Source organism: Penicillium cataractarum (genome assembly GCF_028827025.1).
Source record: "Penicillium cataractarum strain IBT 29864 chromosome Unknown utg000008l, whole genome shotgun sequence".
NCBI classification, from domain to species: domain Eukaryota; kingdom Fungi; phylum Ascomycota; class Eurotiomycetes; order Eurotiales; family Aspergillaceae; genus Penicillium; species Penicillium cataractarum.
In genome coordinates this window covers 4338457-4358335 of record NW_026622744.1, presented here as the reverse complement: position 1 = coordinate 4358335, position 19879 = coordinate 4338457, and the positions used below count along the sequence as shown (strand labels likewise).

Below are 19879 nucleotides of genomic sequence, written 5' to 3'. Positions count from 1 at the left end.
ATTCAGTAGCTTACCTCAGGTAGACCTCCTCGCCCTCTTAATCTTATACTATTAAACCATTATTTCACACATAACCATAGAGTTGGAAGACAAGGCTTCCCGTCCGCTCAGCTGTACTAAACTACACGCCGGCCAGTTAGTATTATGCTGGGTGACCACATGGGGATCCTCGCTATTATATATTTTATTGAAATTAGTAATGGATATACTTTCAGTACTGCCTAGGTTCTCGTTGAAGAATGGTCGCACGATTGGGATGTTCTATTTCACATGATATACATCGCCCCGACCTAGAAATACCCCGACAGATACAAGGAATCCACTCATTGCCAATCTGGATCCTTAGCTCTTCTCTGATCTAGTTGTAATAAATAGTCCCATCGCCATAGAGGGTTGACCCAGTCACGGGGGGTATAACAACGCCCGCCGCCACTAAGTCACTCACGAGATTGAAGATCATGAGATCGCAACCATGAGGCGCGATGAAATCAACCGCCACGGGCAGATATTCCTCCTGCTCGGTAATGGTAGAGTTGTATTTGGCTTGGCCGACTATAATCGAGCCATAATTAGTGTCATGTAGGGGTTCCAGAGACCGGGCTCACTTACTGGGAACTACCATATCAGGAACACCGGCAAAGTTGGCAATACGAGAGGCTGAGAATCCCCTTGGAATCCCAGGCATGCTGCGATACGCGTTTCGATATATCGGAGTCGCACTCGCACCCACATACAGAATCAAGCTGTCTGAACATGTCTCTGCATCAAAAACTTGCACGGTGCTATTCCACCAGGCTGTAAATATGTCCTTGTTCTTGATTTCCGTTTCCAGCTGGGATTCGGGATACTCCAATCCCCAGGTCCAGCGAGATAACGGCACAGGGTCAATAAAAGGTTTGCGGCCACCATTCGCTGACGCATAGTCGTTATAAAGTGGCTCACCAACGAGTGGAAATTGCTGCTTCGAGATGAGAATGGGATAAGTGATGTTCAACATGGTTTCTAGTGTTGTATCAGCGGATACGCTTGACGGCTTTGTAGATTCCCAGAGAGCGTCATAGTCCAGAGCAGTCACATTTGCACCCCCTAAAAAGGAGCATAGGCTGGAGAGAAAGTCCAGAATAATACCATATGCTTCAGTAGAAGCGCTGGCGGGAAAGCCGATGGTTTTGATGGTTTTGGGGTACTTGGTGTAAGACTTCAACTCAGCGCCTGCGTAGAGAACCTCGGATGCGGCCCTCCAGAGCTTCGCATCCCGAGTGAGAAATCCAGCTGTGTCAAGGAGAGGGGACATGGGCATCACGTTCTCTAGCGACACGAGATTCCACGATGGGCGGTTCCCGAAACAACCATTCACTTGAGATGGGTTACGAATGGAGCCACCGGTGTCACTCCCAATAGCGATATCCAGCCACGGATAAGCACCGATGCCAGACCCGGGGCCTGAAGAGGATGAGCTGGGATCCTGATATCCATCTCCTCGTGCATTGAACGGAGAGTGATAATCAACCCAGTCATCCGTGGCCGTCTCTCCATTGGCAAACTGGCTTGTCTTCATCTTGCCTACAATGACGGCACCAGCATCGATCAAAGACTGAATAGCCGGACCAGTAGTATTGGCAGCAGTATAGGTCTCGTAGTAGGCGCGGTTTCCGCAGCCAGTCTTGACGCCTTTGATGTCATAAATGTCCTTCACACCAAGGCGGACTCCTGCGAGAGGCTGCTTTATTGTCTTGGTGAAATAAAGACGGGACGGGACGCCAATGGTTAGAGAGGCATATCCCGAGAGGCTTGCCGTGAGTACATTGTAGGAGCCATCTCCTACCGCATAGAGGCCCTGTGTGAAGGATCCCATCACGTCGGAGTACAGCAAATACGCCTCGAATACATCACCTGTAGTCCCGTCCAAGAAGTATGGCCCTGAAGGAATACTCTTCGAGCACGTTGTTGTCTTCTTTGTGCTATATGCGGCGGAAAAGCCTAAGAATTTATTCCCCCAACTCGATGGAAGAGTGACGTCTTCAATTGGCTTCTTGCTTGTGCCATTGTATGCGACGTAGATATCTGTTCCAGTTAGCTGAGCCCAAGGAAATGAAAAAAGAAAGATTTTACTATTTCATACTTTCAAGGAACCCGGTATTGAAAACGTCATCAGCTGCTTGGTAGGCATTCACAAGGTTCTTAATAATTGAGGTCGTGAATTTTGAAACATCACTCTGGATGACTGTTAATGGAACTAGGCCAGTGTCCTGGCTCAATCGACCACTGGAAACCTTAAGGGTTGTCACCGCAGTGGCAGGCACGTAGTAGAAATTGCCATTGACTTCAATGGTCTGACCTTTGGAGATGCTGGAGGCTGCAACAAGCGTAGACAGCAATGACAGAAAAGCTGTCAGACCAAAGCGAGCCGCCGAACCCATCTTGCTTTCCAAAGTCGACCGACATTTCCCTGTTAATATATACCTGACTGTGTCTATTGATTCTGTAATAAAATTATGTGTCATCAAATCTGGTTCTATCTTCGCTATCTAGAGCAATCTGGATCCTCGTTATCTAGGACAATCTGGATAGATAAGACATTTATATGTATTAATTACAGCCCAATTAAGCGAGATATCTGCACGGGCTCCAGATGAGGAAAGACCCACTTGAACGGAATGTTTTATTAGTATGTTCTTCAATGGGAATGGTCTGTAGCTACTAGCCTATGATAATCTTCTAGCGGCATGAGGCGTGCCTGTCTTCCCTTGAATCTTGCATATCTATCCGATCCATCCCGCATGTCGCTTTTCGGCAACTATTCAATGTTAGCCAATCGGGCAAAACAGCGATTCGCTGTGACGGGGCACCTACCTTAGAGGAGAGCCGGTGATAAAGTCATATGTGAATCCTGGGAGAAGAGAATACGGCTAATCATCAGAATCCTCGAAAGGAAGCTATCCCCTTCACCGTCGCGGGAGGCACAATTAGCGTATACCAGTTAGTGTATTTTATCAGCCAATCAACTAGTCGGATAGAATCTACGATCTTTCATTGGCTATAATCACCCCACTACCTACCACGCGTCTTTCTTACTACGCGTTTCTACCCCCTAAAGCAAGAAGCCTACCAATTCAACCACCAATTCAACCACTAATTCAACCACCAATTCAACCACCAATTCAACCACTAATTCAACCACTAATTCAACCACTAATTCAACCACTAATTCAACCACCAATCTATCTATCTATCTATCTATCTACTATGGCAAAGCAGAAATCCACTACATCTACACCTAAGCGTAAGCTTGACGAGATTATCGCCGAATTACCTACGAAAGAAGAGCTCTCTAGTCGGCTACAGCTACTAGACCCAACCCATCAACCTCCACGCCTACAACTACCGAATACCCTAGACCTAGAGAGCCCATACGCAATCTTTACACTCTTTATCAGCGAAGAGATCTTTGAATATATTAGCCAGTCTACCAATCAATACACACAGCTAGCTAGAGATTCAACTAGAGATTCAACTACAACTACTACCGGCCGGTCTTGGAAGGACACTACCCCTATAGATATTAAGGTCTTCTTTGGTATCCTTATCTATATGGGTATTAACCCTTCACCCAGTGTTAATCAGTACTGGAAGCAGAACCGACAAGAAGGACCATTACATACACCTCCACTCTATATGGCCCTTACGCGACTTGAACAGATCAAAAGATATCTACACGTTAACCGGCCAGACAATCCAATGGCTAATAAGCAGTGGTGGTATAAGATTGAGCCACTAGCTTCATCCTTCGAGAAGGCAAGCCGACAGTACTATCAACCAGGGTCTAATATCTCTATTGATGAGACGATGATTCGCTGTTTTGGAAGAACCAATCATACTATCAAGATGCCGAATAAGCCAATTGAGAAAGGATATAAGATCTTTGTCCTTGCAGAGCATGGCTATATATGGACGTTTACCTGGACTAGCCGTCTATGGGGGATTGCGGATCTATTTAAATCTAATGGGCTTAGTCCTACTGGATCGATGGTTTTACAGATGATCAAGAAGCTTCCTGGCCTAGCGAATCAACCGATCGATCAACCTAGCAATCTGCCTAGCAATCTGCCTAGCAATCTTGCTGGCAATCCTACTGGCAATCCTACTGGCAATCTGCCTAGCGATCAATCTAGCGATCCCCTAGCTAATTCAACCGGCGATCTTATAGCTATTTCAACAGCTAATACACCAGCAGAGTATATTATCTATATGGATAATTACTTCACGTCGGTCGCCCTTTTCAAAAAGCTTAGAGATCTACGATGTGGTGCATATGGTACTACACGCCCACGTAGTGGGATACCTTCTTAGCTTATTGAGCTAAAGGACTATATAAAGACAATCTAATGGGGTACTTTATATAGATCTGAAGCTCAGGGGGTTCTCTGCCTTGCATAGCAGGATAATAATATAGTATTACTACTATCTACTATCTATTCGCCAGAGCTATTTATCCCTACTAAGCGGAAGCGGCCATCAACAACCTCTACCAACGCAATAGTTGCGCGTCTTCCTTTTGGTGATGAGGTTATAAAGGAGCTCGAGATTCCTACTGCTATCAACGACTAAAATCACTATATGGGTGGTGTAGATATTGCAAATCAGTACCGAGCTACCTATGAGACTCATCAACGAAGCGAGCGTAATTGGTTACCTCTTCTATTCTTCTTTATTGACGCTGCGATTGTTAATGCGTGGCGTCTTCAATATCTCTATAAGAAGCAACAAGGTAGTAGGCTACCTACCCACCTAGGTTTCCGCCAGAAGCTCTATCAAGAGCTCTTTACCTTTGGTCTACCACCAAGACCAACACCAAAACAGCAAAACCACCAGCAAAACCACCAGCGAATTCACTTCGATAAGCAGATAGCTTGTGTCTGGTGTCAATATAAGAGACAAATCGGCAAAAGGGGCGAACGTACCAACCGAACAAGATCTGGTTGCCTAGATTGTGGTAATGTGGCTCTATGTTTAAAAGGGCCCTGTTGGGACGAATTCCACACAGTACCTAATTAGGTTATATTAATACACTAAATTCTGATTACCGGTATGTTACTGTAGCTAGCCAATTATAACGTGTTAATACAACACACTAGTAAACCGCGCTAATTGTGCCTCCCGCGACGGTGAAGGGGATAGAGAGAGAATTGTCCAAGAAAGAGATATAAGCAGCATAATAGAGAACTATCGATCGTAAATTTAAGGGCTTTGGTGTTTTCAGGGAGAATAGAAAAGAGGATAGCTCGTTAATAGTGTAAATGGTGATTTAGTAGAGAGATTACCTACCCCAGTCCATGCGCCGCGAATATACACGAATACCGCACGCTATAAAAGGTTAATTCCATTGTTTATTGTTTACATTAAGTATGTTATTTTACAAAAACCTATTATTTATTAATGAAGGCATGGTTGTGGCGATCAGCGGTAGTAGGAAGTTGATGGATGAGGCAGGTTATTACGTTGGAAAGTTTTTTTTTTCTTTACTTTAGAAGTTGGACCACACTCGGTAGCGGGAGGATTGAGAGATAGAGGGGCTGACAGTTGATTGGGCAAAGGCGAGCGGGGTTGTGTCGGCTTTCGGGCTATCTCACGCGGACTTCTGAGGTGCTATCATGGGGGAAGAATAAAGGACCACCCCGCACTGTATACCTACCCCAGGTTTAAACAATTGCATTCTAACTAGGGAGGCAAGAGTTATTAAACAGAATGTCGAGAACTCCAACCAATCATATCCTCTATGCCAAGGAAAGCAGCAGGCTGCCGGAGCTCTCGGTTGCATGTACCAACTGTCGCAGCCGCAAACTGCGCTGCTCAAGGGAAGCACCCGCATGTCAACACTGCCGCAAAACTGGTCAGCCAGAACATCCATACTATCCTCTGTTTATGGTAATCGAGTTCATATAACGTTCGCTAATTCCACGCTGACACAGGGAGCGACTGTACATACGATCCCAAACGGTCGAAGCCGGGCATTAAATCCGGAGCTATTGAAAATATACACCGACGGCTAGGTATGATGATCAAGTGTGATTTCCTTGGCGAATTTGGAAGTCCTTGTAAAAATTGCTGACGAGGCTCACACGTCCACCACTAGATCGTCTAGAAGACTTTGTTATCGACCGCCTCGGAGATGATAAGCCAGACGAGTCCAATAGACAAACACAGCCGGGTGAAAACGAGTCCACACCATGCTTTGCTTTGTCTGTGCTGGCACGGGAGCTTCAAAAGTTCAACGGCAAGCTGGCGCCCGCGACCGATGATCGCCCAAGTAAACGGCAACGGGTGGACGAGCATGTCGACTTTTCTCAGTCTGCGCTACTAGATATCGACCGCCGTTTAGTACTTGCTCTGCTCAACCCGAACACTATTGATGTTGTTTTGCAGACATACTTCAAGCATATCCATCCCTGGATTCCTCTAGTACACGAGACCAGTTTGCGTCGGCGACTTCGTGATCCAAGACACAGATCCAAGCTTGATGTCTTGCTGCGAGCCATAATATTAGTATCTACAAGATTCATACAGCAGTACGAGGCCGTATCTGACATTTGCCTGGCTGGCCTGTCCACGAACCAAGCCAGGAGTCTGGTCGTTTCGGATTCAATGGATTGCCTGAAAGTTGAAAATATCCAGGCCCTCGTAATTTGCGTGTTTAATGATGTGAGATCTTCTTTCTAGATGAACAACACCTGTTCCAAGTCACAAAATATTTTGAATTACGTTGGCTAACTAAATATTTAGATCGGAAATGGGTGGGGGGAAAAGGCATGGTCCCTAGTCGGGTCGCTGACACGGACAGTCGAATACTTGAAACTTACAGTCGAAGACGAAGACTACCAAGGCCGTACGTCAATTTCAAGACCTTTTGTATATCTCTCCCCTCCAGAGAGCTGGGTCGAGGCAGAGGAGCGACGGAGGGTGTTCTGGACCGTATTCAATCTCGACCGATTTTGTTCCGTGGCTATGGGCTGGAACACTAGCCTCACTTCGGACGATGTTCACCGCCGTCTTCCTTGCGATGGAGTCCACTGGAGAAGAGATAAACCCAATGTTACAGCTTTCTTTGGCATCTGGGAGAAGTCAGCAAGTCGAATGGGAAATCCGATTACCTTCTCTCCGGGCCATTACGTGTCTCCGCAACGTACAGTGGCCGATAACGCCTATGCAGCGAGTCCAAATGAAGGCTACGATCCTGCTTTATCACCAGATGATCCTTTGGTCTCTGCGATTGGGGCTTTTGCCTACCGTATTGAAGCAACTGAGTCGCTGAGCCGCGTCACGACTTATTTTCTTCAACAAAAGGTTGACATGAGCCGCCCAGATAATGTCACAAGTTGGCTCACACGGTTCAAGGAACTGGACCTGCGCCTTGTGCACTGGAAGATGCTCCTACCAAAAAAGTGGAAGGCTCTCAGCCCTGCCAACACTGCCAACACCGTCGTCTGTCCTCGCGAGAGCGCCAATCAGAACGGCTCGCTTAGTGGCAGTGGAGGAGTAACGGGAGGTGAGGAAGATGCCAAAAGCCAAATAGTAGTGATGGACCCAAATCTCACGCTGGCACACATCACCCACAATGCGTCCATGATTCTCTTACATCAACCTATCGCGTTTCCACCCCATGAATGGACTTTCCGCAGCCGCCTGCCCAGTAGTTGCTCTGCAGAGACATGTCAGCAGGCAGCTTTTGAAATCGCCACTATCACTGAACAATATCTAAAAGTGTCTCCACCAACCTTCCCCTTGTATCCCCAGTTTTCATTTTGCGTCTATGTGGCAGCCCGACTCTTGCTAGCCTACGAAACCAATCACAGCATAGAGATTCACCCTCTGCACTCCAGATCGGTCATAGATGACAGATTCTGGGCGCTAGTTAGCAGCCTAGATGAGATGTCGCGTCGATGGAACGGACACGGTATAGCGGTGCTAGAGACCATGACTTTTGGCGAGGACCTAGCTGCAAAGTACGCGTTAAAACTAAGGGAGATGAAAGATATGTGTATGCAGGATTTGGGTTACAGAATAAGTGTCTTGGATTACATGCAAGATATCGACCATTCCAGCAGGAAGACCGACCCAATTATGGATTATGCAGTGGCTTCGTCTACTATCAATGACCCGACCCGACAGTCATATCAAAATACAGAGGCACGACCAGAGCACAAGTCCCGGGATGGCGGACGGTCAATAGGAAATGAGCAGAACGTGAACCGCTCCAATACGGAACAGGCCACGTCGGTGCCCTGTCCCTCATCACCATTAGAGCTATCCAGAAACCCTACCGACCATTATCAGAAGGTTTATGGGCAAGCAACATACTCTCCAGAAACGGATGAAGCGTCCCGCGACCTGGGTGTTATTTCGGATATGTTGCTGGGCCATCAATTCATGGATCTGGACCGGATCATCAGTTTCGATAACGGAATGTTCAGTGCCAGTCCAGACCAGCCTTGGTAAAGCGAATCATATAGGGCGTCAGATAACATATATGTGGATCTGTGTATTCTAAGTCGGTATATCACGCTATATGAAAGTCTAATATCTAATTATGCACTTGCTCCTTCGCAACCTTGCATGGTCCTATACTAAGCCCATGCGCATGAGTTCGTTACCAAACTTCAACAAGTAGTAATCACCATACACCAGTCCGTGATTCGCATAACGCTTCCTTGCATTCTCATTGTTGTTAGCCGTCCCATGCTTAAGGATCGCATCGAACCGCTTTCCTTGCACAACGTCTTCAACAGTCAGGCCCTCTTCCAACTCATTTCCTTCTCCCCCGGGAATGAACGGAAACCGTGCAGTCTCCCTCGAAAGTGAATAGTCCAGTGTACCTCTCATCAACTCCACCGCCGCATCAAAAAACCTCGCCGCAAGCGTCTTCTCTCTCTCTGCAATCAGCCCCTGCGACAACACTAGCAGCCCATTCGCTGCAATGACTGCCGCACTAGAATCCCGCACGACCTCCTCGTCCTCGCCATTGCCCTTGTCTATCGGAGCATCAAAGTCCCATGGTGGGGATGTGTAACGCAAGTTCTCAGGTCCAGCACCACCCGCAACAGGGTGCGTCTCCAGTCTATGCAGAAAATACTCTGCCGTGCCGCAGGCCACGTCAAGAAACTCCCTATCCCGGGTCCACGAGTAGGTCTGCGCATACCCCAAAATTGCCCAAGCCTGACCACGAGCCCAGGTAGACCCATCCGCGTATCCCTGGGCTGTCATACGACGTTTAATAGCGCCAGTCTTCGGGTCGATACATGTCACATGGTTTGTAGAGTATAACTGGCCATTATATCTCCTGAATTTCGTTTGTGGGGGCTGCGGTTCCGGATGCAGGTGTGTGCGAATCACAGTGCGGGCATGGGCAACGGCCATCTCCGCGAGGTGTGGGGATGAATTTTGAGCGGCGGCATAGAAGAGTAGGTCAAGATTGCACAAGGAGTCAATGATCACGATGAGGTTGGTACTCATATCCGTGATCTGCGTGTCCTTCCTAATCAAGAGATCCCAGCTACGGATAGCGTTCGCGGAGGCGACGTACCTCGTTGCCAGGCTGTTGGCCGCCCGGACAATGGATGCCAGACTCCGGGGGTTTCCAAAAAGCTCCCAATCCTTCCGCAGGGCAGGCATGACAATGAACCCTATATCGTGTGTGTCCGTCCTTCTGGCCATGTCGTGCAATGGCTCTGACCATTTTTCACACATGGCGCGGAGCAGCCCTCGTCTTTTGTGTGGCGATGAATGAAGCATTCGCACAGCTGACTGGGGATAGTGGACTGTCCGCTCAAGCAGCTCATACAGGGACCCGGGAAAGAAGCCACATGTCCAGAATGTTGCCTCACGGAGGTGGTACCGACTTGGTTTCTCACCGTGCGTGGGGTTCTGGGGCACGTATTCGGGAAATGAGTTTGGGAACTTCATCGCAATTTCCTCGGCTGTCGCCCCAGTGCAAGGGAGCGACTCGCATGCAACCCGCCATACCTTCGCCATGACATTCTCGGCAAAGAGTTCTGAAAGTTGTTCCCTTAAATTCGGCACTGTTCGTGAGACATTCGTCTGCAGGCAAGGGACCTCGATGATTTCATCGACAGAAGTAGCCCTATTGGATAAGGCTGCGTCAGCTGAAGAGGACGATTTCGATAACAACGCCTCAGATGCCTCTGGGCTGGACATCGACCCATAAGAGTTTGTGATAGTTTCTGTGACAGACATTCTTGCGTGGTGGGTTTTCCAGAGAGAACAATTGTGAGTGCACTGCTACCGAAGGGATTTATCCGGAAATGTGGCTGGAGCGTCGGTCATGTCGATGTAGTGCTAGCTCTGGGGCTTTTATGGAATCCACAACTGCGACTGTCCGTCCGGCCGCTGTATATCAACCGACATTCAGAATCCTTACGTCAAGCATAATGCTCCACGCTGTACTTCTGCCATATCCATCCCCGATGCCAATCATCCGACGGCTGTTGCGCTACTGTGTGCCTTTTGTGGCGTCATAGTTGAATCTCAATCCCAGTTTGCGGGTTTAAATTCTCCGGGGTAGATTGGCCGAGGTCCGCGCCTGTTCTCCCGAGTTGCCAGGCAACACGAACCCCACGTTTGTCTTTCTACATACAACTAGCTAAGCAATTTGACGTCTGTATCGGACATGAAGTTGCTACTATACTCTAGTCTTGTATCGGTTTCCTCCGAACGCTGGAGTCTATTTAGAGGTTGTAGTATCCAGATCACGGTCTGATTGCGACCCTGTTTTCTCTGGCCATAGTTATCCTCTCATTGGAATTTTAACCCAGTATCGGAAACCATACGCATAACATGGCCTCGGGTATCAGCACGGCCACTCCGCCTGCGGCAGAGGAGCTGTCCGACGCAGAAAAAGGCCCTGTCGTGAGCTCCTCGACCAATCGGCCAGCGGCGCCCTCGTTGTGGAAGGCATGGCAATATATCTTTGATTGGTATCCAAGTCACTACTCGGACGAGGAACTCAAACTGCTGCGAAAGCTAGACTGCTTCATTATGCCGCTGTGCTGCCTGATGTGTGAGTCTTACCCCTAGAACCATCCCCACCTCAAAAAAGCGGCTGTGAAAGAGAATGTACGTGGCTCGGCAAAGGGCCGGAGCAGATGGCACAGAATATGAACTGGCTCAAACTTGAAGATACGCAGATGCTGACGCAGAATTTATATAGTTTTCATCAAATGGCTTGATCAAGGCAATACCAACAATGCCTATGTTTCAGGCATGAAGGAGGAACTCCATCTGAACGGGAACCAGTATTCTCTGTTCGGGACATTTTATAATATCGGCTACCTCCTCTTTGAGATCCCCTCCATGATGCTCATCTCCCGCCCGGGCCTATCTCGCTACTACCCGCCGACCATGGAGCTCCTCTGGGGCATTGTGACGTTTTGCCAGGCACGCATGCGCAACGAGCACGATATATTCGGCATCAGGTTTCTGCTAGGCGTGCTCGAGACTCCGGCGTCCTCGGGCAGCATCTATATTCTAACGTCATGGTACCGTAGCGACGAGGTATTCAAAAGGGCGGGGGTGTGGTACGTGAGTAGCAATGCCGGCTCCATGTTTGGAGGATACCTGCAAGCCGCCGCGTACACCAATCTCAATGGTGTCTTGGGCATGGCTGGTTGGCGCTGGCTGTTCATAATAGTGAGTGTTAAATAACTTTTTCCCCGATAGAAAAATAGCGATGAGGAGCTTATGTATGCGCCGGCTTAGGATGGTATTATTAGCATTCCAATCGCGATTGCTGGATTCTTTCTTTTCCCCGGCATTCCACAAAGCCCCCGGGTCTGGTGGCTTACTGAGCGGGAACAGCAGCTTGCACGCGCCCGGATGGGCGCCGATGGCGTCAAGGAGAGCACGAAGATAGGAAAACGCATGCTCAAGCGCGTCTTCAAGCGCTGGAATTTCTATATTGCTATCGCCACTTACGTCTGGTAAGCCCATAATTGTAGTGTTTGGCGGTGCTAGACTGACACTTGTGGCAATCTCTAGCTTCCAGTGTACCACCTATGTTAGCGGGCAAATGGCTCTGTGGCTGAAATATGAGGCTGGACAGCATGGTACTTATACCGTCCCGCAGATTAATACAATCCCAACGGGTGTCCAAGGAGTCGCTATAGTGACCGGCATCCTTTCAACATCTCTTTGCATGGTCTACCCCATTTGGACAACCTTCACGGCCGCATCCGCAGTCCTTCTTTTCTGCAATATAGTTCTTCTTGTGTGGGACATTCCAGTCGGGCTTCATTTCACGGCCTACTATCTTCTGGGGATGACGTCGTGTATCACTCCAATCCTATTTCCTTGGGTTAACATGGTAATGAAGGACGATGCTGAAGCTAGAGCCTTCACGACGGGAGCGATGGTGAGTTTAAAGTTTTCATTTCTTTCTATATTCCTTGCTTTCTATGCTTCATTGGATTTTCTTTCCCCCTCCCTTATGTCTCTAGTTAGTAGCACTGTCTTGAATTCGCTCTCACCATTTATAGATGACATGCGGCTGGATCTTCTTCTCCTTCTACCCAATCACGGCCTTTCCCGTTCTCGAGGCACCCAAGTGGCGCAAGGGCTTCACCGTGAACACAATTTTAACTGTTGCTTACTGGTGCCTGTTTATGCTGGGCCAGTATTTGTGGTCGCGAGAGCTGAAGCAACGTCAGATCCAGGAGGTTGTCGATGAACATAAGGTTGAGACAGAGAAGGCCGAACTCGACGTGACAAGCAACCACCTGGAAATCACAACCAAGGGGGATACTCAGGGTTGAGAGACTGTGGACAGCACAAGTAAATGAAGGAATGAAGGTAATAGGTAAGGCAGCGAAAGGAGGACCTGGGGGGTAAGCGAGCGTTCTGTTGAGCTTCTCTAATTCTTAATTTCCATCAAAACCTGTAGCTTCCTCTGGAGTTGATTTTGAGTGACGTAAATTGATAGTGGAGCATGAATGTTGCAATCGCCCGAAATCCATACATTATCCCGAAGACCGAGAGTAGACTTGGCACCAAACGAATTATAAAAGCTTACAGATCCCACCTCCTTCAAACCCTTTTACCTTCCCCGGCGAATGTCCCACTCCCAGTCGAGCCCCGCACGTCAAGGACTTGGCAGACCGCTAACCATGCCCGCCCTTCCAGGATTCACAGACAACCCATTCCAAACCCGCGACGACCTTGTACGGGCTAGCATTGCCCTGATCAAGCCTTTGGAGAGGTACAGGTCCCCCCAAAGGGCCTTTATCAAACTCTCCACAGACACAGCAGCGGGGTTCGATGAGGTCGCCGCCCAACTTGAGGGTTTTGCGCGGCCTCTTTGGGCAATCGCAAGCCTCCTGGCCCCCGGAAATAGCGCAGATGGCCTTGATCTTGACATCGACTCATGGGTCTGCGGCCTACGAGCAGGGACAACCCCGGCGTGCTCGGAGTATTGGGGGGACCTTGGCAACTCAGACCAGCGCATGGTAGAAATGGAAAGCATTTCGTATGCCCTACTGATGGCTCCTGAAGCATTCCTGTCTGGAATGGACGCCCTGTCCCGGGAAAACCTAGAGACCTGGTTGCGCCAGATCAATGCGCGGCAGATACCCCGAAACAACTGGCGCTGGTTTCGCGTGCTGGTTAATCTGGCGCTGGGATCCCAGGAAGAGGATATTGTGGCCCATGATTTGAACGTGCTCGACTCTTTCGATCTTGGTGAGGGATGGAGTAGCGATGGACTCTGGGGGGATGAGAGGAAACAGGTCGATTATTACTCCGGAAGTTTCGCCATCCAGTTTGCGCGAATGTTGTATGTGAGGTTCATGGAGGATCGAGGCTTGGCTTCCCACGACCGCAATAGGGTTGAGAGGTATAAGCAGGAGGCGCGGCAATTTGCGTCGGCGTTCTGGAGATATTTTGATGTGGATGGTATGATGGCCTACAAAACACTCTCATCTCCCGCCCCCCATTTCACATGCTTCTCGACATCTCCATCCAAGATGGATATCTCGGGAAAATAGGGCTGACTGTGCAATTTTTAGGAAGTGCTATCCCGTTTGGGCGGAGCCTAACCTATCGCTTTGCGTTTGCGGCATTTTGGTCCGCAGTCGCCCTCGCCGGGGTACAGCTCGACGCCCCGCTCGACAACATCGGCGTGGTCAAGGGTCTCCTTTTCCGCCACCTGCGCTGGTGGAGAAAGCATCCTGGTATATTCAACACTGACGGTACCATGAACATCGGGTATGCATATCCAAATATGTTCCTCAGTGAGAATTACAACTCACCGCAGTCCGTATACTGGTGTTTGAAATCGTTCACCATTATTTGCCTACCAAAGACGCACCACTTCTGGACGGCAAAAGAATTACGGCATCCACTCGCTGTCCAGATTTTGCCTGCGCTGCAGCTCCTCGATGAGGTCAAACTCCTCTGGCCCCCACGACATATTATATGCAATGGACGCAGCCACCACTTTCTTCTCTCGGCGGGCCAAGGGACTACAAAGGCCCACCGCGCTAGAGAGGCAAAGTATGGTAAGATGGCGTACTCGTCCTTCTTTGGATTCAGCGTGCCCAGTGGCCCCCTGTTGGAGCAGTTGGCCTCAGACAGCACGCTTACAGTCAGCCTCGATGGCGGCGAGCAATGGATTGTGCGCGCAAATCCGTTCGACGTACGACATCGACAGATTCCAATTATCGCTTCCGATGGAACTGCCAAGATCGACGAGGTGACGAGATCCGTGCCGTCTCTAGTTAGTACCTGGCGACCCAAGAAGGCGATCGAATTTCAAGTCCAAACTATTCTGATTCCTGCATCGGATTTGTGGTCGGGCTGGCACTTCCGTATACACAGGGTGAAGTGGTCGCCCGCGGCCATCGTGCCCGGGATCATCAAATTAGTTGACGCAGGGTTTGCGGCTTCTGGTTCCACCAAAACAGGCATTTTGGTCGCAGAAAAGGAATTGAAACGACTGTTGGATCAGAACTCTGCCGGGATGGAGGGATGGGGAAAAGACGAACAGAGCTGCTTGATCCTCTCGGACTGTAGCGCTAGTGGCGTGGTCGATCTGCAAAGGGAATTGATGTCTGCGCCGTGTTCAGGATACGGCAAGCTTGCGACCGAAAAAGCAGCACTGGTGGTACGAGCAGATGCAAATACTAATTTAATCACACAAAGGACCTTGGTACCTGCGATTCAAAACACTTTGGTCGCGGAGACTGGACTCAAAACTACAGCGGAGGTGTGGCTAGCAACGGGAATTTTCGCGGTTTCGAAGACGTCAGGTATTGGCATGAAGGAGGTTCAGAAGCTGTGGTTCAAAAGACCAACAATACATGTGGCAGCAAAGACAGAGGAGGAAGAGGGGGTCCGAATAATGCTACCATGAGATTCAGTGCCTCTCTTCAAACGCATTAAAATGATTTCTATACTTGGTACCCTCGAAGCGGCACATACCATTTATTCGCCGTTCTGATTGGTCTGCCGAGCCTGCTCCGCCACAACGAGCGCGTGGTGTCCGATCATGTATAGGGTAACTCCCTTCTAGCTAAAAATCTATTAATATTTGTGTGATAGATAGCTAGATTATGCTATCGTATTAAAAGACCTGGAAGACTCGATTGGAAAATACACCTAATGCAACCAAGAGTTTACTATAGTCTTTCGAATTAGAAGAACTGTATGTCCCATATATCTTAGGTCGGTCAAGCTGGCATGACTTAGATCCTTTTAAGATCATTATACCATCAACGTTGACTAGCCCACTGCTTAGCCTTCTCATAATCCCCGGAGACTCCTGTATCAATCGTCACTCGTAGTGTTGTAGCAACGCGAGACCACATATAATAGAAACCCTGATGATGAAACAGTTAGGGATCCGGCAAAAACAGGAGTAATTAGATCTTACCTGGGCGGTAATTATCTCCACCAACTGCCTCTCATCAAACCATTTACTTGCTTCAAGGAAGGTTTCATCCCGCGCCACTGGAGAATCAATGACTTCATCAAGAAATCCAAGGAATGCAATCTGTCTCTCATCCCATACTTCTGGATTCCGAAGATCATGGTTTTCGAGGGCGTTGATTTGGCTTGCTGTAACACCCTCTTTTTTGGCGCCATTGATGTGTCGTACCCAGATATACTGACATTGAAATTTAACCGCACAAAAGAGTGTGAGGATCTCTCGCAAATTCACAGGGATAGACAAGGAACTAATACATGCAGTTCCAAGAGCCATCCCAGGACGAAGGGTCGTAGGAGAGTGTGCCCACATCCGTATCATGTTCGCGGAGGGCAGCTCCGGTGGAATATTCTCAGGTGGAGGATAAGGTAGGCGCTCCATATTTCTCCCTTCATAAGCAATCAAAGGTTAAAACAGTTGTGAGGATTAAAGGATGGCAGATAATGGCTATATGTAGAGTGACAACCGAGAAGAGAATCCTTGAACATGTAAAGTTTCTACATTTATATTGTGTAATTCAGCTCTTCTCCTCCTCCTAGTTCAGCTGTAGAGTTCAAATACTGGATTTAGTATAGTACAGTGGGATGATTACCCATTCGTGTACTACGCTAGTCTGACTTAGGACAACATAAACACGATAAGCAATTTGATTCGAACCGAATCCGGCATAGTGGGGTTCGGTGATTACCCACGAGTAAGTTCCGCAGCCTATCATAATCAATTCGATTTAGCCGCAGTACGTAGAACACTAACATAGAAGCTGAGGTGAGGAAGAGAAATTGGCCTTCAGAATAAAGCTAGCTAAGGAGCCCTACTTCTTCAAATTAGCCCAGACAATGCAACACTACTGTTGAGGTTACGGCATGCAAGTATGGCCAGGAGTTCTACTCAAGATCAAAAGAGATGTGAAAATTAATTTCGCTCAGGCAACATTATCTCTAAGGAGTTAAAATGTTTTCAATTTCTGGCGAGATTGAAAGCTCTTGAGTTTGTGCATGGAACTATCGCTTCGTCTATGGTGTTCAAATCCAGATCCAAGAAACGACGCTTTGTTCCCACAGAAACTAGGAAGTACTAATCTTCGCCCGTTCACTAGAGAAATGACTGCTAACAGTTCGGGTCTAATGTACTTTTCTTGCGCCATTTCCAACCTGGCTGTGCAGGTTATGACAGCATTTGATGGTGCTGGGGGGTCTCGTTGGGATATCAGAACTTTCTTCCCTATCGAGTAGACACCTTATAACGTACGGCTATACCAATCCTCAATTGTCATGATCAACCTAGTCAATGCGAGAAAAAGTTGGTACATCGAGAGAAGTCCGGAACAGTATCGATAAGGATATACATTATGTCAAATCTATCGTGGTCTCAAGCTAACACGTTCGATCGTTTGAGCTCGCCGGTTGCAGGACTGGATAACTCAGCATTTAAATTTGAAATTTTGAAATGCACGACCACCTGCGAGATCCAGGAGCCCGGTGACATTCCAATCAGATGTTTATCTTAAAGCAGAAAGCAGTCTCCTCTGTATCCGTACAGTTACAGTAAGACTTGACTTCTTGTTGATAAACCGCTTGGCTAAAATTTTGTAGGCAGTAGTACCCAATGCCCAACGCAAAAAGGGTTGCAAGACGAACCGCCGTCTCGTGTCTGCACTGCGTTATACAGACCATGGATCGAATCGAGATTGGACTAAATGATATATCACGTCTCCATGCTGCAGCTGAGACCACGCATCGGATGCCGCACCCACGCACTCTGCGCGCGTCGCGAAGCATCCGTCTCGTGGTTGGGCTTGTTGACTCGGTGAAACGGCCTTGGCGAAAACACTCCCACCGAAACCTTGATAAGAACACGGTCTGCGCCTCGCCGATCTTCCTTGGCTTGTCTTGGCTCCAAACAGGCGCCGATCTGCCACTAAGGGGCGCCCATTATGCTAGGAGCCATGGGCTTGGCACCTCCCACCGATCGGTCACCCCTTTACTCCGTACCCTGGCTACCAGCAATCTCCACGGAGCACATCGCCAAGGCTGCGCAACCACAAACAGTTGCTACTGGCTTCCTAGTTTACGATCGCTAGCATAGAAATGCCAAACTCTCTCACAGAACTACAAGAAAAGGTTCCCGGTTAGTGGGCTAGTGGGAGCAGACCGAGGGAACTATCATTCCACGAGTGACGCACCGCTTCTTCCATTGCGACCACGCGATGAAAATTGCTGACCACCACATGGGCATGGACACTGCATATTTCCGATCTGGTGGGAGGATCTAGGCCGGAACGACTGGCTTGGCGCTTCCTGACTTCCACAACCTCCGGCTGGTTGCAATCCCTTTGCTCACCCCTGCGCCTCTCGGAAGGCTGCCAAAAGCAACGACACTAATACCAAGAAACCAAGAAAAACCGGTGGAAGACCTTGAGATATCAGAAGAAAGAAATTACCCATGGATCCCTGTCGGCGTGAGCATCATTCTACCCCACGCGCAGGCATCCACCGTCATGGTGACCCGAAAACCTAGCACCCAGCTCAGTTATAAACTAAGTTGGGGCCGTCTTAGCCCTGATATTCGGTCAATCATTTTGGTCTAACAGACTCTGTCATTGGATTATTTACAATGCACTCCCCCCAGGAATTCCCATCGTCTCCGAAAACAGAACGTGGTTCTGGAAGCAAGCCAAGGAGACCTCTAGACACACACTCCGAGACAACTCATGGTCAGCATGCAGGACATGTGGTGCAGACAACCCTTTGCGCCGATGGCGGCATTCCTCACGCCACGGATATGCCGTGGGTGGGTAGAACCGTGTCTGCTGCGGAAACCCAACTCTTCCCGTTCCGGATGTCACGGTATTTCTCCGTGGAGATAGATCGCAAGCACACAGATATTATCTTGATAGTGTGTGGCTTTGTCGGCGGCTTAGTTGATGGTCTATCCTTCAATGCATGGGGCAGCTTCTCTAGTATGCAGACTGGTAAGTTGTCCGTATTCCAGCCGAGCGTATCCGTCCATACCCACTAACCAAGGCAAAAAGGAAATACCGTTTTCATTGCATTAGGCGTCTCTGGTCAACCTGAATACCCAGCCTTCCTCTGGGCAAAGTCCCTCATCGCACTAACAGTTTTCCTGCTTGGCAACGTCTTGTTTATCCACCTCTCACGCGCCCTTAAACCCCTCCGACGCTCAACGCTCGTCTTCTCCTTTGGCATCCAAACGGCCGCCCTCATCATCGCGGCATCCATAGTGCAAACCGGCCTCGTCAGCCCCAGGCCTGAAGACCCGCGCGCCCCTATCCAGTGGATTCAGGTTCTGCCCATCAGCCTGCTAGCGTTTCAGGCCGCCGGTCAAATCTGCGCCTCGCGCCTACTAGCCTTCGACGAGATCCCCACGGTGGTACTTACCACGCTTCTCTGCGACTTGCTCGTTGACACAAACCTCTATGTCAGACCGTGGTCTGCAAATCCTAAACGGAATAGAAGAATCGCTGCGTTTCTGGCACTTTTTCTGGGTGCTATGACGGCGGGCGGTCTCGCACGAACAACATCTATTGCTAGTAGTCTTTGGCTGGCCGTGGCTTTGAAAGGTGTTATCACGTTTTCGTGGTTCGTGTGGAGGGAGAACTGTCAGGCATTGAGACAGAAACAGGTCTTGGACGAGAGCCCAGTCTAAGTCCAATTTCGCGAGCTCATGCCTAAATTTTCTTTTTGAAAACTAGCACCCAGCTTCATAGAGCATTGGAGGACGTGCTCGTGCCACCTTTATTGCCCCCACCCTTCTCTCCTCGATCTTCTTCAAGCCACCCTTCCATGATATTATGCAATACTACGATCATTATCCAGCATTTTGACTTAATTTTCATATTCGAAAAATGTCTCAAATATGAATCTTCTTCTA

At 48.8% G+C, this 19879-nt stretch overlaps 6 protein-coding genes across 6 annotated transcripts; 4 read left to right on the top strand and 2 right to left on the bottom strand.

Annotated features, from left to right (window-relative positions):
• Positions 1-358: 358 nt before the first annotated feature.
• N7496_010632 (uncharacterized protein) lies at positions 359-2420 on the bottom strand (the record flags this gene model as incomplete). Its single annotated transcript, XM_056703545.1, has 3 exons — positions 359-552; positions 610-2064; positions 2123-2420. 3 exons carry the CDS (start codon positions 2418-2420, stop codon positions 359-361), a joined length of 1947 nt encoding a protein of 648 aa, XP_056552545.1.
• A 3325-nt stretch (positions 2421-5745) lies between these two features.
• Positions 5746-8493, top strand: N7496_010631 (Zn(II)2Cys6 transcription factor; the record flags this gene model as incomplete). Its single annotated transcript, XM_056703544.1, has 5 exons — positions 5746-5890; positions 5970-6050; positions 6134-6678; positions 6781-6883; positions 6926-8493. The coding sequence occupies 5 exons, from the start codon at positions 5746-5748 to the stop codon at positions 8491-8493; spliced, it is 2442 nt and encodes an 813-aa protein (XP_056552544.1).
• A 123-nt stretch (positions 8494-8616) lies between these two features.
• On the bottom strand, positions 8617-10248 carry N7496_010630 (Six-hairpin glycosidase-like protein; the record flags this gene model as incomplete). Its single annotated transcript, XM_056703543.1, has 1 exon — positions 8617-10248. One exon carries the CDS (start codon positions 10246-10248, stop codon positions 8617-8619), a length of 1632 nt encoding a protein of 543 aa, XP_056552543.1.
• Positions 10249-10848: 600 nt separating this feature from the next.
• N7496_010629 (uncharacterized protein) lies at positions 10849-12821 on the top strand (the record flags this gene model as incomplete). The annotated part of the gene is made up of 5 exons (XM_056703542.1): positions 10849-11071; positions 11222-11700; positions 11770-11990; positions 12049-12421; positions 12546-12821. The coding sequence occupies 5 exons, from the start codon at positions 10849-10851 to the stop codon at positions 12819-12821; spliced, it is 1572 nt and encodes a 523-aa protein (XP_056552542.1).
• A 351-nt stretch (positions 12822-13172) lies between these two features.
• Positions 13173-15415, top strand: N7496_010628 (DUF2264 domain-containing protein; the record flags this gene model as incomplete). The annotated part of the gene is made up of 2 exons (XM_056703541.1): positions 13173-13956; positions 14070-15415. 2 exons carry the CDS (start codon positions 13173-13175, stop codon positions 15413-15415), a joined length of 2130 nt encoding a protein of 709 aa, XP_056552541.1.
• A 3186-nt stretch (positions 15416-18601) lies between these two features.
• N7496_010627 (YoaK family protein) lies at positions 18602-19654 on the top strand (the record flags this gene model as incomplete). The annotated part of the gene is made up of 2 exons (XM_056703540.1): positions 18602-18959; positions 19020-19654. The coding sequence occupies 2 exons, from the start codon at positions 18602-18604 to the stop codon at positions 19652-19654; spliced, it is 993 nt and encodes a 330-aa protein (XP_056552540.1).
• Between the last annotated feature and the right edge of the window lie 225 nt (positions 19655-19879).